The sequence below is a fragment of the Oncorhynchus gorbuscha genome, linkage group LG22, assembly GCF_021184085.1.
Source record: "Oncorhynchus gorbuscha isolate QuinsamMale2020 ecotype Even-year linkage group LG22, OgorEven_v1.0, whole genome shotgun sequence".
NCBI lineage: Eukaryota > Metazoa > Chordata > Actinopteri > Salmoniformes > Salmonidae > Oncorhynchus > Oncorhynchus gorbuscha.
The window spans coordinates 32,772,149-32,800,144 of record NC_060194.1 but is presented as its reverse complement, the minus strand read 5'-3'; the positions used below and the strand labels follow the sequence as shown (position 1 = coordinate 32,800,144).

At 45.7% G+C, this 27,996-nt stretch overlaps 1 protein-coding gene across 1 annotated transcript; it reads left to right on the top strand.

Moving 5' to 3' along the window:
* The first annotated feature begins 2 nt into the window (after positions 1–2).
* Positions 3–27,901, top strand: LOC124009302 (chromodomain-helicase-DNA-binding protein 8-like). The gene is given in 39 exon segments (XM_046320959.1): positions 3–127; positions 1,052–2,476; positions 2,646–2,915; positions 3,043–3,153; positions 5,029–5,522; positions 5,621–5,735; positions 5,878–5,964; positions 5,966–6,103; positions 6,209–6,277; positions 6,395–6,450; positions 6,605–6,722; positions 6,867–6,944; positions 7,091–7,228; positions 7,345–7,466; positions 7,541–7,784; positions 7,961–8,137; positions 8,319–8,561; positions 8,687–8,846; positions 9,075–9,285; positions 9,706–9,901; positions 10,013–10,183; positions 11,324–11,617; positions 11,715–11,935; positions 12,097–12,299; positions 13,136–13,292; positions 13,381–13,470; positions 13,579–13,682; positions 13,778–13,901; positions 14,018–14,093; positions 14,178–14,452; positions 15,682–15,914; positions 23,377–24,036; positions 24,122–24,234; positions 24,420–24,647; positions 24,869–24,964; positions 25,127–25,270; positions 25,407–25,514; positions 25,624–25,728; positions 26,825–27,901. Coding segments are annotated over 38 exon segments (7,758 nt in total). The 5' UTR covers positions 3–127; positions 1,052–1,501; the 3' UTR covers positions 27,179–27,901.
* Positions 27,902–27,996: the final 95 nt, after the last annotated feature.

The window sequence follows — 27,996 nt, the reverse complement described above, 5'->3', positions numbered from 1 at the left end:
ATGGGATTCGATGGGCACACGTTCAACGTTTTCGCTGGCAAGAACGTTAGTTCCTGCTCTTTGCTGGCCGTTTCCTGTAATCGTACAGTGTTGTGAGACGGAGAAAGCCATGTGTGTCGATGGAAAGGTACATTTAGCACCCCTAAATTGTAACTGAGAGTCGGGGCAGTGGATAGTATGGTTATTAGGGGATATTTTTTCTGATGAACAGACGCAGTCCAACCCAAATAGTATTGCGGCCTCTACCCGTGTCTGATCGTAGACAGACTATGGTTATTGTGGCACGTTGCCTTTGGTTTGGTCTGGTTTGTTGATGAGATTGAAATAGTGGATGGTAACGGTATGCAGTAAATTATGGAGATGCTGCTACCTATTGACTGACCTATTATATAGTACCGTACCATTTAAATAGATCTATCCCAAAACAGCCTCATCCAATGCAAATAGCAATTTAATGCTAACGTTATATCTGTACTGAAGCGGGTTTGCGGAGAGCAACACGGTCGGAAAGAATCCATGTTATACTAGACGGATGTTTTTAGCCCACTTGCCATTTAAACTATTACTTTCCATACAAACACTGCTCGTATAATAGTCTATGATCTCAATGAAGGCATGTTTGATTGAAGGAAAAACAAACTACTAGTTAGTGTTTGTTGTTGTTATAGCTAGCTAGCATCGATGGATCAACTTATGATTCCGGGAAACGGTAAACAATACGGGAATGACGATATAGATAGCTTTTCAGAACCCCTACTTGAAGCTGCATGCATCGATTGTTTTCGTATTATTGAAACAAAGCTTTTATGTTATACTATTTTCACCAAAATCGTGAAAATACGTCAGCAACAGGGCCCCTGATACGCCAGTTAGCTTACGAACTAGCTTACGTTACTAGCTAACAAGATACCACATAACAACTCAGACAATTTCATCCCACCAAGAGCAGCGAGAGTCATGGCACACTTTGCCTGCTACTTTCAGAAAGTGCATTGGAATAGTGATTTTCCCTGGTTAAGCTAACCCCTTATCTTCTCTCTGTCTTCTTTAGGAAAGAGACATCAGCGAATGATCTCTCAGATGGGGATCATTGCACACAGAGAGAAGTAGGCACTGAAAACAAGGAAGAGGAAAGGGGTGAGGAAGAGGTGGAAAAAATAGTGCGATTCTCCTCTTCCCCGAACCTCTTTCTCTGGTATCTAGCTTAAATGTAGATTCCCCCCCCCCCATCTACACTACCCAAATATGTCATTAGAGGATACACAGACAAAGCCCGCGTAAATTGTCTGCACAGGACTGAAACCTCAGAATCCATTTTAGTAAGTGATTCACGTTTTGATAGAAATGTGTTTTGGTTATCAAATCACAGAAGGATATTTATGATCTTTTTGATTTTCCGATAGTTTTTTTTAGGACATACTGGTCAGATCTACGGTTTCCCTATCTTTCTGACTGAGAGCAAGACTGTTTTGTTCTCTATATCTTCTGTGGACTGGGAAAAATGGCAGACCCCATCATGGACCTCTTTGATGACACGCCACTGTTTAACCTGGATGCCCTGCCAGACGATGCCTTCACAGACCCCGTGGAGGAGGCTCTGAAACTGGCTCTGGGGCAGGTGGACCCCCCCTCTGAACCAACCCCAGACCTCTCCACCCCAGCGCTCAGCATACCAGTGGCAGCTCCAACCATCCCAGACCCAGTACCTGTGCAGCAGCTGGCCCCAGTCCCGGTTGCCCTCCCTCAGACTGTTTCAATAGCTACAACAGTACCTCAGACAACACTCTCTGTAGCCAGTAACACCAGTGGGGCTGCCACAGTCCTGCTGAGCTCACCTCTGACTGTCAATAGCTCTACTGGCACCACGCAACACATCACCACACAACAATTCACCACACAGCAGCTTACACAGATCGCACAGCAGCTTACTCCTCAGCAGCTAGCTGCCATCACCCAGCAGGCCGGAGGCCAGGGAGGTGCCAAGATCGTCATCCTGAAAGGACCTGGGGGGCAAGCACAGCTGCTGCAGACTGTTGCTGGGACAGGCTCCCAAGCGGGGAAGGTCACCTTTGCCAGGGTACTGTCTGGAACCCAACTCAGGCCCGGCATGCAGATACTGTCTGGAGGAACGGTCCTGAACCAAGCGTCTCCTGGGCAGGGACAGGTGAAGGTGGGAACTGGGGTACAGAGGCTGGTTCAGTCGCCCAACGGACCCCTGAAGCAGGTACAGTTGATCTCCATTCCTCAGGGCCAGTCCCAAAGCCAGACTCAGACTGTCCAGGTGCAGATACCGCAAGCCCAGCTTGCCCAGGCTCAAGTGCAGCTCCAGACCCAAGGACAGGCAACGCAAATCCAGCTACAGCCCCAGACACAGGTGCAGCTGCAGTCTGCCATGCAGACACAGGTAACCGCTGCTGCTACAGGCACCACTACAGTCCGACCACAAGGGGTCACCCTCACTACAGTACCACAACAGGTAAGATTGCCCTCTGAGCTCAACTTGGCCTAACCATCAGGATTGTCAAATACTATGTTTTCAGTAGTCAGTAACCTCCATTAACCAGGGCTCTTCACCTCAGGTCTCAAGATTGCACATTTCTAACTAAATTATTATCTTCTAATTGATAATTTCTCTCTCCTCTCAGGGTGAAGCCAAGAGGATCACACTGGTGCTGCAGCAGCCTCAGGGTGGTGCGGCCCAGGGGGGTGCTGTGACAGTCGGTGGGTCGGGTCAGCTGCAGCAGGGCCAGCAGCAGAGGCTGGTGTTGGGTAATCTCCCAGGGAAGCTGGTCCTCCAGGGGGGTCAGCTGGCTGCTCTCACCCAGGCAAGGGCAGGGCAGACGGGGACACAGCCTAAAGTGCTCACCATCCAGCTGCAAGTGCAGCAGCAACCCAACCAACAGGGGGGACCCAAGGTAAGGAGGAGGAGGAGTGGCTTGAATTAGTAATTAGGAAATTCTCCACTCTCAGTTAACTAATCAGAATTACTGACCTGTTCTATGAAGACTTTGATCTGTAACTAGAACGGTCTCTGTCCTGCAGTTTCAGCTGGTGTCCGGGGGGCAAGGTAGTAGCCCACAGGTTGTTCAGATCTCCCAGGGTCAAGGTGGACAGAGACTAGCCATGCCCCTCAAACTGCTGCTGCAACCACAGGTATACATACATGCATACATACATGCATACATACATGCATACATACATACATACATACATGCATGCATGCATACACACATACATACATACACACACACACACACACACACACACACACACACACACACACACACACACACACACACACACACATACACACATACACACATACATACATACATACATACATACATACATACATACATACATACATACATGCCAGTCAAAAGTTTGGACACACCTGCTCATTCAAAGGTTTTTCTTTATTTTTTACAATTTTTTACTATTTTCATTGTAGAATAATATTGAAGACATCAAAACTATGAAACCAAAAAAGTGTTACACAAATCAAAATATATTTTATATTTGAGAATCTTCAAAGTAGCCACCCTTTGCCTTGACAGCTTTGCTCACTCTTGGCATTCTCTCAACCAACTTCACTTGGAATGCTTTTCCAACAGTCTTGAAGGAGTTCCCACATATATTGAGCAGTCATTGGTTGCTTTCCCTTCACTCTGTGGTCCAACTCATCCCAAACCATCTCAATTGGGTTGAGGTTTGGTGATTGTGGAGGCCAGGTCATCTGATGCAGCGCTCCATCACTCTCCTTCTTGGTCAAATAGCCTTTACACAGCCTGGAGGTGTGTTTTGGTTCATTGTCCTGTTGAAAAACAAATGATCATCCCATCTGGTTTGCACATAGAGGGACTGAGTATCGCTGCAGAATGCTGTGGTAGCCATTCTGGTTAAGTGTGGCTTGAATTCTAAATAAATCACTGATAGTGTCACCAGCAAAGCACCATCACGCCACCTCCTCCCTGCTTCTCGGTGGGAACTACACATGCAGAGATCATCCGTTCACCTACTCTGCGTTTCACAAAGACTCTGGTTGGAAGCAGAAATCTCAAATTTGGACTCATCAGACCAAAGGAGAGATTTCCACCTGTTTTAATGTCCATTGCTTGTGTTTCTTGGCTCAAGCATGTCTCTTCTTATTGGTGTTCTTTTAGTAGTGGTTTCTTCAGCAATTTGACCATGAAGGCCTGATTCACACAGTATCCTCTGAACAGTTGATGTTGAGATGTGTCTGTTACTTGAACTCTGTGAAGCATTTATTTGGGCTGCAATTTCTGAGGCTGGTAACTTTAATGAACTTATCCTCTGCAGCAGAGGTAACTCTGGGTCTTCCTTTCCTGTTGCAGTCCTCATGAGAGCCAGTTTCATCATAGCGCTTGATGGTTTTTGCTACTATACTTGAAGAAACCGATTGACTGACCTTCGTGTCTTAAAGTAATGGAGTGTTGTTACTCTGTGCTTATTTGAGCTGTTCTTGACATAATATGGACTTGTTTTTTTTTTACCAAATAGGGCTATCTTCTGTTTACCAACCCTACCTTGTCACAACACAACTGATTGGCTCAAACGCAAAGGAAAGAAATTCCACAAATTAACTTTTAACAAGGCACACCTGTTAATTTAAATGCATTCTAGGTGAAGCTGGTTGAGAGAATGCCAAGCGTGTGCAAAGCTGTCATCAAGGCAAAGGGTGGCTACTTTGAAGAATCTCAAATATAAAATATATTTTGATTTGTGTCACACCTTTTTGGTTACTATATGATTCCATGTGTTATTTCATAGTTTTGATGTCTTCAATATTATTCTACAATGTAGAAAATTGTACAAATAGAGAAAAATCCTTGAATGAGTAGGTGTATCCACATTTTTGACTGGTACTTTATATACACACGTCTACATGATAGATGTATCGAGTTTCAAATCTCACTTGTCAAACCTTACACGTTCAGGTTATTTTGCCTCTTAGATACCTCTTAAGTTGTTATCTATCTATATATATATATATATATATCTCCACAGACAAATGCCACCTCGACAGCAGGCAGAGCTGTTTCCGTAGTGAAGGTCATCAACACCTCAGCTGCTGGCTCCACCCCTTCCACCACCACCACTATGTCGTCACCAGGGATACGGCTAGCAAAGGCCCAGGAGCCTGTACGTCGTTTGGAGACCCTGTGCAAGCAGGAGAAGGCCAACCGTATTGTGGCTGAGGCCATTGCCAGGGCCAAGGCCCGGGGAGAGAGGAACATTCCACGAGTCCTCAACCAGGACGAACTGCCTGCCGGACAAAAGGCTGCTGACCAAGGGGCAGCTGCAACGACCACTGGCACACCTGGAGCCAAGAAGAAGGGAGGAGGGAGTAAAAAGAAGAGCCCAGCGGCTGCAGCAGGGAAGGGCGGGGCTGGTGCAGAAAAGAAGGGCAAAGCCAAGGCAGCAGGTGGGGCTGCTGGTGGGACACCTGGAGGGGCGGCTGGAACCGGCTGCAGCAAGAGCAAAAGCAAGGCAAAGATCAAGTAAGTTGTGATGTTCTCATTCTGTATTTTTTGGGGGGGTGTTGTATCTATTTCTCCAACTAATTCTCGTTCTCATCCTCCCCTGTCTCTCGCCCCAGTACAATCACTCTAGTGGGGGGTAAGAAGAGGAAGAGGAATGCCTCCTCAGACCATTCTGATGGGGAGTTGAGCCCCGCTTCTCCCTCTAAGGCCCTGGATGAGGACATGCTTGCGGTGAGTCACGTCCCTCCTACTGACACACACTTACACACAACCCCCCCTCCTCCCTTAATACGTACAGTACTGCACTGGATGTTTGTCAAGACTTCCTGACCGATGTCTGACTTTTTTCCATGTCATCTCCCTCTTCCACCAGAAGAGACGTTCTAACCGTCAGGTGAAGAGGAAGAAATACACTGAGGATCTGGACATCAAAATCACTGACGACGAGGACGAACCGGAGAGAGGACGTGGACGTAACCACCACGACGGCGGCGGTGGCGTCCATTACCGGAGGAGCAACGGGGCAGCTGATGGGAGAGCAGCTCAAACAGGAGCTGCAGTTGGACGGGGACAGCCTTTCTAGCATGCAGTTCTTTGTGGTGAGTGGGAGATTTTGATCAGGTTTGAGCTGTTCTGTTGAGTGAGTGTTGGTTATATTATCACCTGTACATGACAGCTGTATAACACATGTATATGTATCACAGGAAAACCCCAATGAGGAAGATGCAGCAATTGTTGACAAAGTTTTGTCCATGAGGTTAACTAAAAAGGAGGTGAGTGTGCTTACTGTGCTTTTTTTTCTGTTGATTGTTAGAATTTGAGGATTTTGCTAATTTAAGAAGTTGCAAATCATTATGTATCATGTTTGTTCCTCTCTTCATATTTTAAAGGTGTCTCCAGGACATTACATCAATGCTGAGGAATTCTTTGTCAAATATAAGAACTAGTAAGTCTCACTCTTTCCTGGGGATGTCTATTGACTAAAATGTCGGTTTGAGATCCATGAAATTGTTTGTGGAGCATCCAAGATCAACAGTGCATGGGGAATGTCTTCCTTTACATCCATGGCTGACCCCTGACCTCCCTGTTCTCTCTCTCAGCTCCTACATGCACTGTGAGTGGGCCACTCTGGAGCAGCTGGAGAGAGACAAGAGGATCCATCAGAAGCTCAAGAGATTCAAGGCCAAACATGCACAGATGAGACACCTTTTACAGGAGGTAAGGGAATAATATGGCCTCTTTCACAGAAACATTTTGGTAACCCTCCGATTGTGAAGTAGGTGGGTATGTGTATAGAGGTGTAACTTTAGGGATTCGCTGTGTTTTTTGTGTGTGTCATCCTCTCTGTGCTCCTGTCCTTAGGAAGAGGAGCCCTTCAACCCAGATTATGTGGAGGTGGACCGGATCCTGGATGAGTCCAACAGTGTGGACAATGGAGAGGTGAGAGAAGTCGATGACTGAATTCTGATCTCTAAAGGACAAGTCTTAATCTGTTCTTGTTAACCATGAATTAAAACCATGAATTGATCTCATTGTGAAAATTCTGGGTTAGACAAATAATCCTAAGTGTGTATTGTATCTTCCAGCTGGTGGTGTATTACCTGGTGAAGTGGTGCTCTCTGCCCTATGAAGATGCTACCTGGGAGCTAAGAGAGGATGTGGACGAGGTCAAGGTGGAGGAGTTCAGGAAGATCCAAGACCGCCAACCTCAACTCAAGAGAACGGTGCGTGTGGGTATTCACTGGTCGTGTGTGTTCACAACGTTCCATGTGAGTAGTGCCACTGCTTTAATCCAATAAGCCATCATTCCACAGTCTAAACCATTCGCTCCTCTCATTAGCCCCGACCCCAAGCAGCTGCATGGAAGAAGCTGGAGGAATTCAGAGAGTATAAGAGTGGGAACGTACTCCGAGAATACCAGCTAGAAGGAGTCAACTGGCTGCTCTTCAACTGGTACAACAGGTACTAATGTTTATTTTATTGAATGCATTTCACATCCCATTCTATCCATATTAACACATCCTCTCGCCCTACAGACAGAACTGTATCCTGGCAGATGAGATGGGTCTAGGGAAGACCATCCAGTCCATCTCTCTGCTGTCCGAGGTGTTTGGTGCCGGGGTCCAGGGCCCCTTCCTGGTCATCGCTCCTCTCTCTACCATCACCAACTGGGAGAGGGAGTTCGCCACCTGGACTGACATGAACGCCATCGTCTACCACGGCAGCCTGGCCAGCAGGCAGATGATCCAGCAGTACGAGATGTACTGCAAGGATGACAAGGTGTGTGTGTGTCGCATTCTATTTGTGTAACCTTAGAACAGAAGAATGGATTACAGTGGTTGCAGTGCTTGTTGTGCAGTAGGAACTGTCGGAAGACAATGATTCTCTCGTGTTCAGATAATTTAATTCTTGGTACATCGACATTTAGTTCCTCTAACTAGAGTGTTCTATTACAGGATCATCTGATCCCAGGGGCGTATAAGTTTGATGCCTTGATCACCACATTTGAGATGATTCTGTCCGACTGCCCTGAGCTGAGGGAAATCTCCTGGCGCTGTGTGATCATTGACGAGGCTCACCGCCTCAAGAACCGCAACTGCAAGCTGCTGGACAGTCTCAAGATGCTGGACTTGGTGAGTAATCAGGGGATAGATGGTCTAAGGGACAAGGTGACAAATGTATTGTGATGTGACAACATTTTGGTCTTGTTTAAAAAGAGGCATAAAAACACCCCTCTACCTCTTTTTCTCTGTTCGTCTCCTTGTCTTCCTCCTCCACTCTCGATTCCACTCCCCTATCCTCCCTGGTTCTCAGGAGCATAAGGTGCTTCTAACTGGTACCCCCCTCCAGAACACAGTGGAGGAACTCTTCAGTCTGCTGCACTTCCTGGAGCCAGCTCAGTTTTCATCAGAGTCTGAATTCCTTCGTGACTTTGGAGACCTCAAAACAGAGGAGCAGGTCCAGAAGCTCCAGGCCATTCTGAAGCCTATGATGCTGCGCAGACTCAAAGAGGACGTGGAGAAGAACTTGGCACCAAAACAGGAGACCATCATTGAGGTAAGATTTGACACTCAAAATTAATAATATTGCACCATATAACCAAGGTGACCTTGTATATGCGTAGCAGAATGTTTTTCTTAATGGACCATAACCATCAAGCTAATACAACCTTATTTAAACAGGTGGAGCTGACAGATGTGCAGAAGAAATATTACCGAGCCATCTTAGAGAGGAACTTCAGTTTCCTCAGCATGGGAGCCACCAGCAACAGCAACGTGCCCAATCTGCTCAACACCATGATGGAGCTACGCAAGTGCTGCAACCACCCCTACCTTATTACTGGTACCTTACACCACAACAACACTTCAATACCCTTCCTCCTCCAAAAACAGTAACCCCAACAGAGACTCTTAATGCAGCTAGCCTGCAGTCACTTGATGCTTACCACAGCATCTGTTGACCTAACGTCACTCCAACTGTTCATCTGTATACGCCACTGTCTTCATACCTTTCCCAGGATGCAATGGTATACAATGGGATAGTAACCCCCCTTCTGTCTGTTCTGTCCAGGGGCAGAGGAGAAGATTGTGGCTGAGCTGAGGGGTGTTTACAACCCCGTGGCCCCAGACTTTCACCTGCAGGCGCTGGTGAGATCCGCAGGCAAGCTGGTCCTGCTCGACAAACTGCTGCCTCGCTTGAAGGCCGGGGGACACAAGGTGCTCATCTTCTCCCAGATGGTGCGCTGCCTGGACATCCTGGAGGACTACCTCATCAACAAGAGGTATGCTGGTCTAGATAGACTGCCTCATCAACAAGAGGTATGCGTACAGCCCAACACATCACTGGGGCCAAGCTTCCTGCCATCCAGGACCTATATACTAGCCGTGTCAGAGGAAGGCCCCAAAAAATGTCAAAGACTCCGGTTACCCAAGTCAGACTGTTCAGTAAGCATTTCATGATAAGGTTGTATTCGGCTTAGGTGACAAATAAAATTATATTTATGACGGTCTAGATCGACTGGCTGCCTCATCAACGGGTATGGGCATGTTGAAAACAATAGATTTTGCTAGTAAGTTTTGTTTTACTACATTATCAGTCTGTGGTAGTAGACTAGGATGTGGGTCGTTTTAAAAGTAGACAGACTGGATGTGAAGAGTAATCTAGATGAGTAAGAAGTTGTCTTTATTAACGTTCTGCCCAGATACCTGTACGAGCGTATTGATGGCAGAGTGAGAGGGAACCTGCGTCAGGCAGCCATTGACCGCTTCAGCAAACCAGACTCGGACCGTTTCGTCTTCCTGTTGTGTACACGGGCTGGAGGTCTGGGCATCAACCTAACTGCTGCTGACACCTGCGTCATCTTTGACTCCGACTGGAACCCTCAAAACGACCTGCAGGTAATGTCTGATCTCCCGCTTTTGTGTCTGGTTCCTTCCAATGTTTCGTCCTAGTACCCTTACCACACAATGGCATTCTATTGATGTACTAATCCTGCCTTCTCCCAACAGGCTCAGGCGCGGTGTCACCGTATCGGCCAGTCCAAGGCGGTGAAGGTGTACCGTCTGATCACCAGGAACTCTTATGAGAGGGAGATGCTAGACAAGGCCAGCCTCAAACTGGGTTTGGACCGGGCTGTACTGCAGAGCATGAGCGGTAACAAGGAGAGCAATGTCAACGGAGTAAGGAGGTCCAAGCTGTTGTTTACTTAATATGGAGTTTTTTTTGTCTGCTGTTTGTTTAGATGCTAACTGGTTAAAACCTGTTAAGCCTACCCCTTACTTTTTCGAACATTCTGTAAAAAATCGCACAACATTTCAGCGTCCTGCTACTCATGCCAGGAATATAGTATATGCATATGATTAGTATGTGTGGATAGAAAACACTCTGACGTTTCTAAAACTGGTTAAATCACGGCCGTGACTATAACAGAGCGTGTGTTTAATCGAAAAGCGCAAGAAAAACTGATCACCGAAAGCTGGGAAAAATATCCATGCGCCACTTGCATGTATTGTCTATGGGAAACCAAATTACATGGGGCTGACTGAGATTGCAAGTCCTACAGCTTCCACACGATGTCGCCAGTCTTGTCAATTGCCTGGGCTTTGTTTCTTGGTCAAACGAGTAAGAGGGAGCCCATTCCTTCCGGTCTCCGACAGGATGTTTTGGAGGAAAAATTTCAGAACATGATTTGAAGACGTGGAGCTATTGAATACACATCGCCCCGTGATCAATTTGATAGATTATTAACGTTTACTAATACCTAAAGTTGGATTACAAAAGTATTTCGAAGTGTTTTGTGAAAGTTTATCGTCGACTTTTTTAATTTTAAAAAATGACGTTGCGTTTTAAAACGCTGTTTTTTTCTGGATCACACACTTCATAGATCGATATTTAGGGTATATATGGACCGATTTAATCGGAAAAAAGACCCAATAGTGATGTTTATGGGACATCTAGGAGTGCCAACAAAGAAGCTCGTCGAAGGTAATGAATGTTTTAGATTTTATTTCTGCGTTTTGTGTAGTGCCGGCTATGCTAATTATTTTGTTTACGTCCCCTTCAGGTATTTCGGGGTGTTGCATGCTATCAGATAATAGCTTCTCATGCTTTCGCCGAAAAGCATTTTAAAAATCTGACTTGTTGGCTGGATTCACAACGAGTGTAGCTTTAATTCAGTACCCTGCATGTGTGTGTTAATGAACGTTTGAGTTTTAACGAGTGCTATTAGCATTTGCATTTCTAGATGGCTAGATGGGACGCCTGCGTGTCGGGTGCGCTTAAGAGGTTTTAATGTCCGTCCTGTTCCAACCGTTTCGTAGCAAATCCAGCAGTTCTCCAAGAAGGAGATCGAGGACCTCCTGAGGAAGGGGGCGTATGCTGCCATTATGGACGAGGAGGACGAGGGCTCCAAGTTCTGTGAGGAGGACATTGACCAGATCCTCCAAAGGAGAGCCACCACCATCACCATTGAGAGTGAGGGCAAGGGCTCCACCTTCTCCAAGGCCAGCTTCGTGGCTACTGAGAACAGGACCGACATTGCCCTGGACGACCCCGAGTTCTGGCAGAAGTGGGCCAAGAGGGCAGACATAGACTTTGATTCCATGAATAGGAAGGTAATACTAACGTCTCAGGCGTGTGTATGTTTACTCTGTGCTTGTTTTTTGTGAGAAAAGCTAATTTTCCTTATGTTTTCTCACACCATCCCTGTAGAACACCCTGGTGATTGACACGCCCAGGGTGAGGAAGCAGACCCGTCAGTTTGCCACCCTGAGGGGCGAGGGTGGGGAGATATCTGACCCCGATAGCGACGACGAGTACCCTCCTGCCAATTCCCGGCAGTCCCGGTCCTCTAGGCGCTCCGAGCGCCACACTGGAAACGGCTACGGCCGCACCGACTGCTTCCGCGTGGAGAAACATCTGCTTGTTTACGGGTAGGTGTATTTGGCTAGGGCCTGGAGTTTTTTATTATTTTCTGGACAGGTGTATTTATAATACATATGATAGTGAAGTTGTTACCGGAGTTTCTAATAAAGTAAGCTCCATGCTATTGTGTTGAGCCTCCTTTCTCACTCTGCGACCTGTGTTTGTCCAGGTGGGGGCGCTGGAGGGACATCCTGTCTCATGCACGCTGTAAGCGGCGCCTCGGGGAGCGAGACGTGGAGACTATCTGCAGGGTCATCCTGGTCTTCTGCCTGCTGCATTACCGTGGAGACGAGAACATTAAGAGCTTTATCTGGGAGCTCATCACCCCGCCAGAGAACGGCCGGGAACCCCACACACTCCTCAACCACTCTGGTACGTACTGAACCCCACACACTCCTCAACCACTCTGGTATGAACTGAACCCCACACACCCCTCAACCACTCTGGTATGGACTGAACCCCACACACCCCTCAACCACTCTGGTACGGACTGAACCCCACACCCCCCTCAACCACTCTGGTACGGACTGAACCCCACACACCCCTCACCCCCCACACACCCCTCAACCACTCTGGTACGGACTGAACCCCACACACCCCTCAACCACTCTGGTACGGACTGAACCCCACACCCCTCAACCACTCTGGTACGGACTGAACCCCACACACCCCTCAACCACTCTGGTAGGTACTGAACCCCACACACCCCTCAACCACTCTGGTACAGACTGAACCCCACACCCCTCAATCACCTGGTACAGACTCAACCACCACTCTGGTAGGTACTGAACCCCACACACCCCTCAACCACTCTCACTGACCACTCAACCACTGGTAGGGACTGAACCCCACACACCCCTCAACCACTCTGGTAACTGAACCCCACACACTCCTCAACCACTCTGGTAGGGACTGAACCCCACACACTCCTCAACCACTCTGGTACGTACTGAACCCCACACACCCCTCAACCACTCTGGTAGGGACTGAACCCCACACACTCCTCAACCACTCTGGTACGTACTGAACCCCACACACTCCTCAACCACTCTGGTACGGACTGAACCCCACACACCCCTCAACCACTCTGGTACCCATTGTCCAAATATTTCTTGCTGTTTTGGATAACTTTGTTAATGTATTTTCTCTCACTTTAGCGTTGCCTTCCAGGGTCCTGCGTATATGTTTCAATGTGTTTCTATGTCTAGGTTTGTCCATCCCTGTTCCTCGGGGCAGGAAGGGGAAGAGAGTGAAGGCTCAGAGCTCCTTTGATGTTCAGAAGGTGGAGTGGATCCGCAAGTACAACCCCGACTCCCTGCTTCTGGACGACAGCTACCGCAAACATCTCAAGCACCAGTGCAACAAGTCAGTGTGTATTCACCCTCAACCTCTATAGAGAGTACTGAAGTGTTTGTGCTCAGTGTCAGAGCATTAACCCTTTCCTCGTCGTCAGGGTGTTGCTGAGAGTACGTATGCTGTACTACCTGAGACAGGAAGTTATTGGAGAACATGCTGATTCTGTGCTGAGAGGAGCTGATGCCAGGTCTCAACCTATTAAAAATCCTTGTTATCTGCTATACACATGCCCACACGCATACATCTACACACACTCTCAGGCATATACTGAATCCATCTGTCTGTGTCCTCGTAGGGATATTGACATCTGGATGCCTGAAATGGAGCAGCTTGAGGTGCCATCAGGTTGGTGGGATACAGAGGCAGACCGCTCCCTCCTCGTCGGAGTTTTCAAACATGGTGTGTGTGAATGTGAAAAAGTGTTTAGGAGTTTGTTTAGGAACGTGGTGTTTAGTGAGTGTGTTTTGTAGTAACTCCACAGTGTGTTGTTCCAGGGTATGAGATGTACACTACTATGCGTGCCGACGACTGTCTCTGTTTCCTGGAGAGAGCTGGTCGCCCTGACGACCAGGCCATTGATGCTGAGCAGCACTCTGCAGACGCAGAGTTGGGAGACGGGTGAGCTACACTGGCTAACCTTATTAGCACCTCACCAAACAACCCGCTAACTATATATTACACAATTATTTAGAGCTGGCCTCACCACCATTAACTTGAAAAAACAATTCCCCCAGAGGAGACGATGACAAGTATTCTGAAGACCCGGAGTTCAAGCCTGCGTTAAGGCACACCAAAGACCTATACGAGGAGGTGTGAATCAGTGCTTATTATTCTCATTGATTTGATTTTGGTTGTAGAATATTGTTGACATTAATGATAATTTCTCTCCCCCAGGCTGACTCCTTGAACATGGATGATGATATCTGTGTCGAGGACAAGGCATTGCCTGTTAAAACCAAGGGGCCACCCTCTGGCCAGTCCGAAGCCTGTGAGTGGCCGACCAGCTCATCACTTACCGCGCGGCTCCGTCGTCTAATCACGGCATACCAGCGCAGCTACAGGAGAGAGCAGCTGAAGGTGGAGGCAGCAGAGAAGGGCGACCGTAGGCGCAGGAGGTGTGAGCAGGCCAGTAAACTGAAGGAGATTGCACGCCAGGAACGCCAACAGAGGTACCAACTACTACCCTCAACTATTAACTCTGCAAGCATATGTGTCCTGAAACTGAGGTACAGTTGTTGATATGTTTGTTTAATGTCTCTGTATGGTGTAAGGGACAGTTTGAAATTGACTGGGTTGGGGGTCCAGAATAGCCGAATGTTTTATAGCCGAATGTTACCTGCTTGCATGAAAGAACAAATGTGACATGCAGCTCAAAGGTCTCCTATTGATCTTGTTAATGCTATACAAATGTAATATACTGATTTTGTAGATTCTTGAAGTTGATTTGGATATTATATTTATGGGACACTGCAACTCAATAGATGCTTGTAGTCAGCCTGAAGTAAACATTTCTAAAGGTAAGACATCTATAGCTTATCGGCTCTATAAAATCAGCAATGCGTGCTTATAGTCATTTTCAATGATTTTCCCCAAAAACCTTCCCAATTTAAATGTTGACTGCAAAGTAGCAGAATGATACGGATCAAATCATGATAAATCACGATGATTTATATCAATCGGGTGCACATTTGTTTGGTATACAGTACAGAATCACATGTGCAGTACAGAATCACAATCCTCTCTATATGAGCCATGATACAGTTTCCTACGAAGTGGGTTAACTCTATTGGCACGATGTAGGGTGTTTGGCTTTTACGCCAGTGACCCGGTTTCACTTCCTTGTCCTGCCGTTTACTACATTTTTCTATTATTTATTTATTTAACTAGGCAGGTCAGTTAAGAACAAATTCTTATTTTCAATGATGGCCTAGGAACAGTGGGTTAACTGCCTTGTTCAGGGGCAGAACGACAGATTTGGATTTGGATTCGAACTTGCGATTACTAGTCCGACGCTCTAACCACAAGGCTACTGGTCTAACCACAAGGCTACTGGTCTAACCACAAGGCTACTGGTCTAACCACAAGGCTACTGGTCTAACCACAAGGCTACTGGTCTAACCACAAGGCTACTGGTCTAACCACAAGGCTACTGGTCTAACCACAAGGCTATTGGTTGAGTGTGGTGCATTGGCACAACCTGTTGGTGGAAAATGTGTTACATATAATTATAAATATAGCGTCAATGTTAAATCAAGGAGGGTGAGATTATTATTTTTACAGTACAAAGGGAGGGTCATGTGAATTTGGAACTGTCCCTAACTGTACATTCTGGTATAAGATTTGAGTGAGTTTTTAGTGTTTTACTACTTTAAACATTAGTCTTTTGTCTCCTTGCTAGGTGGACCCGTAGAGAGGAGTGTGACTTCTACCGTGTGGTGTCCACATTCGGTGTGGAGCGAATAAAGAAAGAGGCAGATACCCCAGAGGGGGAAGAGGCTGAACTGGAATGGGCTCGCTTCCGGACATTTGCCCGTCTAGAAAAGAAGACTGACGAGAGTCTGAGCCGCTACTTCCGCTGCTTCATGGCTATGTGCCGGAGGGTGTGCAACCTGCGGCCCGCCTCCGGAGAAGGTCAGAACTACATCATATGTTATTACAGTCAAGGTGTTGATAAAGTGTGTAGTCACTAAAAGGTAGACTCAGCAAAATGACGTTGCCACGAGCCGCACCGCATGTATTGAGATGTGCGAGATGCAAGACTTCGCTCTCACACAGTCACAAACAATATCTGCGCATGTGCACGGGTTCACTTCACTCTGTACAGCGTGGTAGCCACAGGATCAAAACAGCAGAGAAGTTGAGCCTTGCGCTTCAATGCTCTTAGTTATTGTGGAAATTCATCCACTGTGCTGTTTACTTTCTGCATCAATGTCATATCGTTGAGTACCTTTTTAAATCAGTCAAATACACTGAACAAAAATATAAACGTAACATGTAAAGTGTTGGTTTCATGAGCTGAAATAGACGATCCCAGACATTTTTCAAAAAGCTTCTTTCTCTGAAAAGTTGTGCACAAATGTGATTACATTCCTGTTAATGAGCATTTTTCTTTTGCCAAGATGATATGCCACACCTGTCAGGTGTATAGATTAAGAAGCTGATTAAACAGAGTGATCATTACACAGATGCACCTTGTGCTGGGGACAATATAAGGCCACTCTAAAATGTGCAGCTTTGTCACACACAATGCCACAGATGTCTCAAGTTTTGAGGCAATTGGCAGCCACCTGGACAGCTGATGAAACTGGGTTTGCACAACCGAAGAATTTCTGCACAAACTGTCAGAAAACGTCTCAGGGAAGCTCATCTGCGTGCCAGGGTCTTAACCTGACGTCAACGTTGGGGTTATGGTATGGGCAGGCATAAGCTACTGACAACAAACACTTTTTATCAATGGCAATTTGAATGCACAGAGATACCATGACGAGGTCCGGAGTCACCTTGTCTTGTCATTCATCCGCCTCCACCTCATGTTTCAGCATGATGATGCACGGCCCCATGTCGCAAGGGTCTGTACACAATTCCTGGAAGCTGAAAATGTTCCAGATCTTCCATGGACTGAATACTCACCAGACATGTCACCCGTTGTTATTTTTTACTGCTGCTCTTTAATTACTTGTTACTTTTCTCTTTTTCTTATCCATATGTTTTTTTTAACTGCACTGTAGGTTAGGGGCTTGTAGGTAAGCATTTTACTGTAAGGTCTACTACACCTGTCGTATTTGGCGCATGTGACTAACAACATTTGATTTGATTGAGCACATTTGGATTGCTCTGGATTGACGTGTATGACAGCCTGTTCCAGTTCCCGCCAATATCCAGAACGGCCATTGAAGAGGAGTGGGACTAGGGCTGTTAAGGTGACTGTAATAATGCCACGACGGCAGTCAAATTTCACGTGACTGTTTAGTCACGGTAATTGGGCTTCTCCAAGCTCTGATGCTGCTGATGGTCATTAGTAGCCCACCAAACTTGCTAACTGCCTGGTACTTAGCACTCTATTGTCTCTCATCACTCTAACGTCAATGCAAATATTTTTGAAAATCTAATCAAACACTTCATGAGAGCTAATGTTGCATAACATTTTCTATAGGCTATGCAATTGCTTGAGAAAACAGTGGTGCACTCAATTAAAAGGATCCCATCACCTTTTTAGAGTCTATGCCTACTATATTTAAATCTCAACTTTTCTAATATTAAGCACATTGCTTCTCTTTACAATATGAGTATAGCCTACCTGGCTGGCATAAAAATTGACCACGGGAAAAGCGTCCTCCATTCACAATTTAAGTGCATATATGACATTTTATTTAAATGTTTTCCCCTGCCCCTGTTTCAAGACTGGTGCATGATAATGATCCATTCTAAATCCAAACAAATTTTACACTTAAATGATTTAGTACAAAGACCAGATAAAATCAGGAATAGTCTGATGGGTGATAACACTAGCTTATCACTTGTGAATGATGACCAGCTTGGGTGCAGTAAGGCAAGAAACAGAGCATGCCTTTTTTTTTTTTTTCAAATCGTAGTCGCAAACCTCATGTAGCCTAGCCCAAATGCCGATAAGGTTTGTATCACAACTGAAGTGTCCAAATAACTTCTTTAAAATTAAGCACATTTAATCCGCTTTAAAATGAGTGTAGAGCCTAATTGGCATACATACGCAGCGTGTGTGTTTCATGTTTGGGGGAGAATTTTCACCATAAAAGGGCACCTTTTTTAATAATAAAGGCATTACATGCATAATCGCATTTCCAGTCACTTTTGAGAATAGTGTTTTCCAGCTAATTGATTGCATTTTGGAATTTTTGCGCTTCTAGCCTACTGCCGTGTGAGCATTGCTGCGCTTATAGCCTACTGCCGTGTGCGCATTGCTGCGCTTATGTGAAGAAATCAACTATTAGGCTATCAAAAATGTTCAACTAAACGTTCTGATCTGTTGCGTCAGCCTAATTGAGTATAAACGTTTTTTGGTTGTATTAATTTGGGCTCTATTGCATCCCATAACTGTCCGACTACGTTTGAAATATATATTTCTCGCACAGGATAGAGTAGGTCAACTATTGTACTATTTATTTATTTTATTTGACCTTTATTTAACCAGGTAGGCCAGTTGAGATTCTCATTTACAACTGCGACCTGGCCAAGGTAAAACAAAGCAGTGTGACAAAACAACAACAGAGTTACACAAACAAAAGTACAGTCAATAACACAATAGAATAATCTATGTACAGTCGTGGCCAAAAGTTTTGAGAATGACACAAATTAATTTCCACAAAGTTTGTGTCTTTAGATATTTTGTCAGATGTTACTATGGAATACTGAAGTATAATTACAAGCATTTCATAGGCTTTTATTGACAATTACATGAAGTTTATGCAAAGAGTCAATATTTGCAGTGTTGACTCTTTTTCAAGGCCTCTAAATCTGCCCTGGCATGCTGTCAATTACACATCCTGACTGATGGCAGCCCATTCTTGCATAATCAATGCTTGGGAGTTTGTCAGAATTTGTGGGGTTTGCTTTGTCCATCTGCCTCTTGAGGATTGACCACAAGTTCTCAATGGGGTTAAGGTCTGGGGAGTTTCCTGGCCATGGACCCAAAATATTGATGTTTTGTTCCGCGAGCCACTTAGTTATCACTTTTGCCTTATGGCAAGTTGCTCCATCATGCTGGAAAAGGCATTGTTAGTCACAACTGTTCCCGGATGGTTGGGAGAAGTTACTCTCGGAGGATGTGTTGGTACCATTCTTTATTCATGGCTGTGTTCTCAGGCAAAATTGTGAGTGAGCCCACTCCCTTGGCTGAGAAGCAACCCCACACATGAATGGTCTCAGGAGGCTTTACTGTTGGCATGACACAGGACTGATGGCAGCGCTCACTTTGTCTTCTCCAGACCAGCTTTTTTTTTCGGATGCCCCAAACAATCGGAAAGGGGATTCATCAGAGAAAATGACTTTAGCCCAGTCCTCAGCAGTCCAATCCCTGTACCTTTTGCAGAATATCAGTCTGTCCCTGATGTTTTTCCTGGAGAGAAGTGGCTTCTTTGCTGCCCTTCTTGACACCAGGCCATCCTCCAAAAGTCTTCACCTCACTGTGCGTACAGATGCACTCACACCTGCCTGCTGCCATTCCTGAGCAAGCTCTGTACTGGTGGTGCCCCAATCCTGCAGCTGAATCAACTTTAGGAGACGGTTCTGGCGCTTGCTGGACTTTCTTTGGTGTCCTGAAGCCGCCTTCACAACATTTGAACTGCTCTCCTTGAAGTTCTTGATGATCCAATAAATGGTTGATTTAGGTGCAATCTTACTGGCAGCAATATCCTTGCCTGTGAAGTCCTTATTGTGCAAAGCAATTATGACAGCACGTGTTTCCTTGCAGGTAACCATGGAACAATGATTCCAAGCACCACCGTCCTTTTGAAGCTTCCAGTCTGTTATTCAAACTCAATCAGCATGACAGAGTGATCTCCGGCCTTGTCCTTGTCAACACTCACACCTGTGTTAATGAGAGAATCACTGACATGTCAGCTAGTCCTTTTGTGGCAGTGCTGAAATGCAGTGGAAATTTATTTTGGGGATTCTGTTAATTTGCATGACAAAGAGGGACTTTGCAATTAATTGCAATTCATCTGATCACTCTTCATAACCTTCTGGAGTATATGCAAATTGCCATCATACAAACTGAGGCAACAGACATTGACACAAATATTCATTTTCATTCTCAAAACTTTTGGCCTTGACTGTACAGTGTGTGTGCAAATGTAGAAGAGTAGGGAGGTACAATGTAGCATTAACACTGGAATGACAGATGATGATGATGATGATGTTCAAGTAGAGAATAGAGATACTGGGGTGCAAAAGAGCAAGAGGATAAGTAACAAAATGGGGATGAGGTAGTTGGGTGTGCTATTTACAGATGGGTTGTATACAGGTACAGTAAGCTGCTCTGACAGCTGATGATTAAAGTTAGAGAGGGAGATCTAAGACTCCAGCTTCAGTGGTTTTTGCCATTTGTTCCAGTCAATGGCAGCAGAGAACTGGAAGGAAAGGTGGCCAAAGGAAGTGTTGGCTTTGGTGGTGACCAGTGAAATATACCTGCTGGCGCATGTGCTACGGGTGGGTGTTGCTATGGTGACCAGTGAGCTGAGAAGGCAGGGCTTTACCTAGCAGAGACCTATAGATGACCTGGAGCCAGTGGGTTTGGTGACGAATATGTAGTGAGGGCCAGCCAAAGAGAGCATATAGGTCGCAGTGGTGGGTAGTATATGGGGCTTTGGTGACAAAACTGATGGCACTGTGATGGACTTGCATCCAATTTGCTGAGTAGAGTGTTGGAGGCTATTTTGTAAATGACATCACCGAAGTCAAGGATCGGTAGGATAGTCAGTTTTAGGAGGGTATGTTGGCAGCGAATTAGGAAGAAGATTTCTAGATTTCATTTTGGATTGGAGATGCTTAATGTGTCTGGAAGGAGAGTTTACAGTCTAACCAGACACCTAGGTATTTGTAGTTGTCCACACATTCTAAGTCAGAACCGTCCAGCGTAGTGATGCTAGTCAGGCAGGAGGGTGCGGGCAGCAATCGGTTGAAGAGCATGCACTTAGTGTTTATTGCATTTAAAAGCAGTTGGAGGCCTCAGGAGTGTTGTATGGCATTGAAGCTCATTTGGAGGTTTGTTAGCAGTGTCCAAAGAAAGGCCAGATGTATACAGAATGGTGTCGTCTGTGTAGAGGTGGATCAGAGAATCACCAGCAGCAAGAGCGACATTATTGATATATACAGAAAAAAAGAGTCTGCCCGAAAATTGAACCCTGTGGCACCCCCATAGAGACAGAGGTCCGGACAACAGGCCCTCCTATTTGACACACTGAACTGTATCTAAGAAGTAGTTAGTCAACCAGGCAAGGCAGTCATTAGAGAAATCAAGGCTGTTGAGTCTGCCGATAAGAATACGGTGATTGACAGTCGAAAGCTTTGGCCAGGTCGATGATGACGGTTATGATATCGTTTAGGACCTTGAGCATTGCTGAGGTGCACCCATGACCAGCTCAGAAACCAGATCGCAAGTTTATGCAGGGGGTGCTGAGATGTTGGTAGGGGTAGCCAGATGGAAAGCATGGCCAGCTGTAGAAAAATGGTTTTGAAATGATCAATTATCGTAGTTTTATCAGTGGTGACAATGTTTTCTACCCTCAGTGCAGTGGGCAGCTGGGAGGAGGTACTCTTATTCTCCATGGACTTTAATGTCCCAAAACTTTTTGGAATCAGTGCTACAGGATGCACATTTCTGTTAGAAAAAGCTAGCCTTAGCTTTTCTAACTGACTTGAGTGTATTGGTTCCTGACTTCCCTGAAAAGGTGCATATCGCGGGGGCTATTCGATGCTAATTCAGAACGCCATAGGATGTTTTTGTGCTGGTCAAGGGCAGTCAAGTCTGGGATGAACCAAGGGCTATATCTGTTCTTCGTTCTGCATCTTTTGAATGGGATGGAGAGGAAAAATGGAAAGCACTTTTAAAGAGCAATCAGGCATCCTGGTTTCTCTTGGTACTATGGTGAATATTAGATTGACATAGGCTAGTGCTTTTGCTGTTCTTTTGGCCTACTCATCTTGTTGGCTGACAAAGTAAATGTGGACCGTTCTTCCAATATCTTTAATATGCACCTCGGAATTGAATAAGGACGCACGCAGTTGCATCCCTGATGTGTCTGTCTTCACTTGTAGCATTCGAGAAATACCCTATCACGTGACGGGCATTTTCTAATGAGAATTTAGCTATTTTAGAGAGCCATGTGAGTGAGAGGTGCTTCGGTGCATGCAGCCAGGAGAATGGAATTCTAATTTATATTCATCCCAAGGACACAACGGCCACTGGCTGCAAAAGGCATGTTTTTTTTAAGGGGCATTACGTCCACACAAAAGTTGATGCTGCCGGGAAATTCAAGGCATTATCAATTGCTTGTCAAATTGTGAATTAGAGACTGAAGTGTGTGCAGCACGAGGAAAAACCAAAGCAGAGCTCATGCCTTTTTCATGCAACTTTTTTCAAATCATTGTTAGTTGCTTCATGCAGCCTTCGAATGTAATAGAAATCTAAACATATAGCCCAACTTTTGTATGACAACTAAAGTTGCATAAATAACTCTAAATTAAGCATATAGGAGGACCTGGTGCTTTGTTAACCGTTCAACACGCAATAGCTGCATATTGCAAAAATCGTTTGGAGAAAATATAATTGTATTTTATTATGCTATGTTCAATTGTATTCTTCATATTATAAAATAATGCCACAGAATTCTATGTAAATATTATCTGCTAAATGAACGAGTGTAGCCTACAGCCATATGGCATAGCCAGATCGGAGCATAACATTAGAACAACTGAGTATTCTGTTCTTCTGAAATAGACTACATTTTCTTCATATCATGTTTCTTTAGACCTGTCTAAAATAATGGATTTATTGTGAAGGTGTAGACTATATTACATGGATCTATTCGACTTTTTAAAATGTAGATGTTCCAAAGGTCTGCATCAGTGGTTTGTAGGCTGTGTGTGGAAGTCAGGAGATGCTAAATGTGTTTGTTAATTAACGGTCAATTACCATGAAAATGGCAGTTATTTGCTTGACAATCACCGGGTGACAAAATGTCATGATCGCCACATCCCTAAGTGGGACAGCATTCCACAGGCTACAATCAACAGCCTGCTCAACTCTGTGTGAAGGAGATGTCGCGCTGCATGAAGCAAATGGTGGTCACACCAGATACTGACTGGTTTTCTGATCCATGCACTTCTTTTTTTTTTGTGACCAACAGATGCATATTAGTATTCCGAGTCATGTGAAATCCATAGATTAAGGCCTATTGAATTGATTTCAATTGGCTCATTTCCTTTTATGAACTGTAACTCAGTAAAATCTTTGAAATTATTGTATGTTGCGTTTTTATATTTTTGTTCAGTGTATCGTGTTTAATATTTTGGTAGATCTGAAGAGAGACAGGTCTCTAACCCCTTTCTCTGTCCCCAGACCCTTCAGAGCTGGGCCAGTCTCTGGCCCCAATCACTGAGGAGCGAGCCTCTCGCACCCTGTACCGCATCAGCCTGCTGCGCCGTCTCCGTGAGCACGTCCTGCCTCACCCTTCCCTGGAGGAGCTCCTTCTGCTGGCCCTGCCCAGCTCTGAGCTGCCTGCCTGGTGGAGCACTCCAGCCCATGACCGGGAGCTCATGCTGGGTTCCGCCCTCCACGGCGTCAGCCGCACTGAGCTCTCTGTCTTCCTCGACCCGCAGTTCTCATTCAGCCAGGCCCGCCACGACTACCTCGAGAACCAGCAGAACCAGCCCACCCCCACCACTCCCCTCCTCCAACCACAGGGAGAGGAGGGCTCAGTCGTCAAAGAAGAGGAGGGTCTGGACAAGGAGTCCCGCATCCTTGGAGCCTCTGAGGCTCTCGGCCACTCAGATACCCAGATCACACACCTCTCCCGTCCTGATGGGAAGGGCCGAGCCCGAACCGGCTTGGGATGGAAGAAGAGCAGGGGGAGAGGGCCGAGAAGTGGAGGAAATAAAGGAGAAAGAAGTGTAGGAGGGATTTCCGATTCTGACTCTGACTCTTCTGGCTCGTCTACCTCCTCCCAGCGATCAGGCAGCTCTGACGACAGTGGCGACAGTGAAACGGAGAGGGAAAGAGGTGAGTGGTGACTGAGTGATATCGAAGTGTGAGGATTGAGATAAGACAACACACATTGATGAGGTTTTTTAAATTCTGTTTTCAGCTGCTTTGAAGATGGAGGAAGATGGGGAGAACAGCTTGCTCTCAATGACTCCATCTCAAGATGGTGCGCCACCAGAGTCCCTTACCGACCCATTCAGGGTTGATTGGCCCAAGGTATGTAGGTTGGGGACATATACAGTCTGCAACTATAGAGTATGGATGGATCCAGATATGTGGATGATGTTCTGGTTGCTTGCACATTAGTACTTCAAATACAGTATTAACAGGAAGTTGAATATGAACTGTACAGTAGAAGGGATTGTTGTTTTGGTGGAGTGATTGGCTGGTTTCTCCCTCAGGACCGTGTGTTGATAAACCGGCTGGACAGCCTCTGTACCCTGGTGCTGTCTGGGCAGTGGCCAACAGGGCGGCGCTATGCCTCTGATGCCCAGCTCAACCCAGGCTCTGACGACCTAGGGGCAGGGGATGAGCTCAGCTTTGCACGGCTCATGCGGAAAGGCAACAGCACGCCCGGTGGAGAAGGAGCAGACGGACAGGAATCTGAGTTCACCGTCAAACTCCTGAAGGTGAGATGAGAGGAACACAGAAAAGTTGAATCAATTCTGGTGCTGGGGGACCCACAGAGTGGTCAGTATTTTGTTCTAGCCCAGTAATAACACCTGATTCAGCTTTTTAGGCCATTGAAGTACATTGGGATAAAGCTTCTTTGACTGAGGTACAGATGGAATGACTTAATTGTCTCTTTCTCCACCCCCCCCCCTTTTTTTTTAACTTCCTACTCTCTTAGGAGGAGGGGCTGAAGCTGACCTTCTCTAAGCATGCCTTGATGTCCAATGGGTCAGGGGGAGAAGGGAGCGGACGCAGGAAGCGTAGGGACCAAGAAGTACACATATATACAATACTAGTGCACATTCTCATAGTCAGAGGTTAAGACTGCTCATAATACACAGATGTGCAGACAAAGAAACAAACTCTGGAATCTACGTACTCAAACATTCATGTAATGTTTGCATTTATCATGCCTCATTCATAATCTTCCACCTAGTTGTCAGATCCAGACGGAGCGGTCCCGGTGGTCGATGCCATGACGGGCACAGTGCTGAGTGGGGAGCGAGCCCCTCGCCGCAGAGACCTGCCCAACTGGCTGAAAGAGAACCCAGACTATGAGGTGGAGGGAGACATGTTGGAGGTAGATTTACCTGGAAGAGTATGTCCATGTCTGTCTCTGCCTATGTCTCAATTGAGGCTCTGGCCAGAAGTACTGCACTTTGTGAGAAATACAGTATCATTTGAGATTTTCACAGTGTCCCCCCCCCCCCCCCCAGCTCCTTGTGAACCAGAAGAGGAGGAGGAGGAAGAAGAGGACTGAGAAGACCGCAGCACTGTTGGGCAGTGAGAAGGTTAAGATCATTGATATGAGGACAGGAAAGAAGGTGAGAAATGGCAAAGGATGAATTACATGGGTGCATTGGGATCCTCGGTCAAATATTTATTTGTGGATGTTGATTGCTTAAGGGTGGATTTTCTTTCCCTTTTATTCAGGTTGGGGCTACGTATGGACCTATGCTGCAGGATCTGAGGGTGTTTCTGGAGGAGAACCCTGACTGTGCAGTGGCACCAGAATGGGCTGAGATGGTCCAGAGCTCTGTGAGTACCCTTAACTTATTTACAGCACACGTTAGGGCTGGGCGATATGGCCAAAATCTCCTATCCTGATATAGGTCATTTCAAATCCTGATAATGATACATATCACGATGTAGCACATTTTCTGTAAATTCAATGAATAAATAGTTTATATAAAATGACCACATGTAAAGGCCTATTTCTTATTAAATTTTTTATTATTATAAATAAAAGGTACGTACTCATTATATTATTTCTCCTTTTATATAGAACCTTTGTGCAAATATTCAATTAAGCATGTAACAAAATATGAAATATTAATGTATAAAATCTAAAGGTAAATAGAAAACATTTCAACTATAGTTCAACTATATATTTATATTTTTGGGGGCTTGCCTGTTTTGCATGTTATTTTGGCATTAATTAGTCTTATCAATTTGCATTTGGTTCCTTGGGTCAAGTGTTAGCACCAACTCGCGAAACCCCCGTTTCTCAACCGTGTATATTGGGGCCGTGTCTTTGCAGATGTTCTCTTTCCAGCTTCGTGATTCTTTGCCATATGGTGTGCCGCAGGCAAAACCCTCTTGCAACGTTTGAGTTGGGGGTTTGATTTGAGCACTCGACTATACTTTTTTGGGTCTCGTCCGTAGACTCTCTGTACTCACATGATTCTTGCGTAGGTGGTAAAAGATGTTAGTGGTTTGAGCCTGTTGTTGGGACAAGCCTGAGGCATATTTTGCAGAGGACGGTTTTCTGGTCCGTGTCAGACTTCGTACCCAAACCACGTCCATACAACCGAAGTAGCCCCTCTTAGGTACGAGCTCTGTGTCTCTGTGCTCTGTGTCACATTCACTCTCCTCCATGTTTGTGTTGCGAATTTCCTTCCACATGTGAACACAAAGTGTTGTCCAATTGACAAAAAATATTGCCGTAAAGAGTGATTTGCGACACAATGAAATAAACGATAGAGCATAAATATGAAACGATAGAAAACATCTATTGTCACACGATATATATCGCCCAGCCCTAGCACACATCAAGTTCAGTGAATCAGTTCTGCTTCACATTGTAAAATATTTCCAAAAACTGATCCTGGTTTACTCCATTTTGTCCTTCCAGGGCTTTCTGCCAGACAGCCTCTTCCACCGGCTCCTCTCTGCTCGCTCTGTCATCCCCAAGAGAGTCCGCCGCCACCACCACCACCACCACCACCATGCCCCTCAGCCTGCCCCGCTGGAGGACCCAGTCCTGGGTGGAGGTGTAGAAGAGACCCTGGTCTCAGACGGGGCCTACATGATGGAGGACGAAGACTTGGAGAATTCCCCTTTCCTGACTCAAGCTTTTGAAGTTAAGATGGAAGGCGGCGACAGCTTGTCACAAGGCGGATACGAGAGTTCTGACAGGGAGGCCCTTTTGGACGACGTCATCATGGCTCAGAAGGACTCAGACTCTTCCTCCAGCTCAGAGGATTGACCAAGCCCATTTAGTCTGATATAGTCCCAGAAAAATCATGTTATTTTCCCTTTCATGTTATTGCTCATTGTTTATTTTTATCATGATATATATATTGAATTTTGGATGAATTTGGTTTTTGTTCTTCTTACTCACTTGGTTTATGTAGATTTTTGGAAAGGACCAGGTTTGCACCCTACTCTTTCCATTCCCTTCATTCACGATATTCCCCCTCCCTCCATGACCATCCCCTTGGCACCCTCTACCACACAGTGAGTCCACACCCAACTCTTGTTTCTCAACCCACTGCTCCTCTTCTCCCTCAAACCCATTCCCAGTCTCAGCTTTAGGAGGAGCCCTGCTGTGAAGGCATTTGATCAAAGAACCTCCTAGCTAGTCCTCCAGTATAACTGGACGAGAGGACATGCGTACTGAGCAGACCAGAACTTTGCTCCCGTGATGCCTGAGTCTGATGTCATAGGCCATTTCTGCTCCCTGTTGAGTCAGTGAACTTGAAGGGGTCCAATTTGTGATGTACATTTTTTCTGGTAGGGTAAAGGTGGTGGTGGTGGGGGGGGTACCGGTATATAAGTTACTGATCCAGTGCTAGGAAGATGGGTGTATTGTACAATGTAGAACAGGTCAGTTGTGTGCTATGGTGCAAAGATGACCACGATGAGTTAATATTCTTGTTTTATGACCTGAATGTATCTGTGATATGAATAACAATCTACAGTGAAAGCAGCCAAGTCCTCTTGTCCTTGTGTATTTGTGTGAAATAGCTGAACACATGCTGTCAAGAAAAAGCTGTTTTTTTCAGGCATTTTCCCTGTTCACTT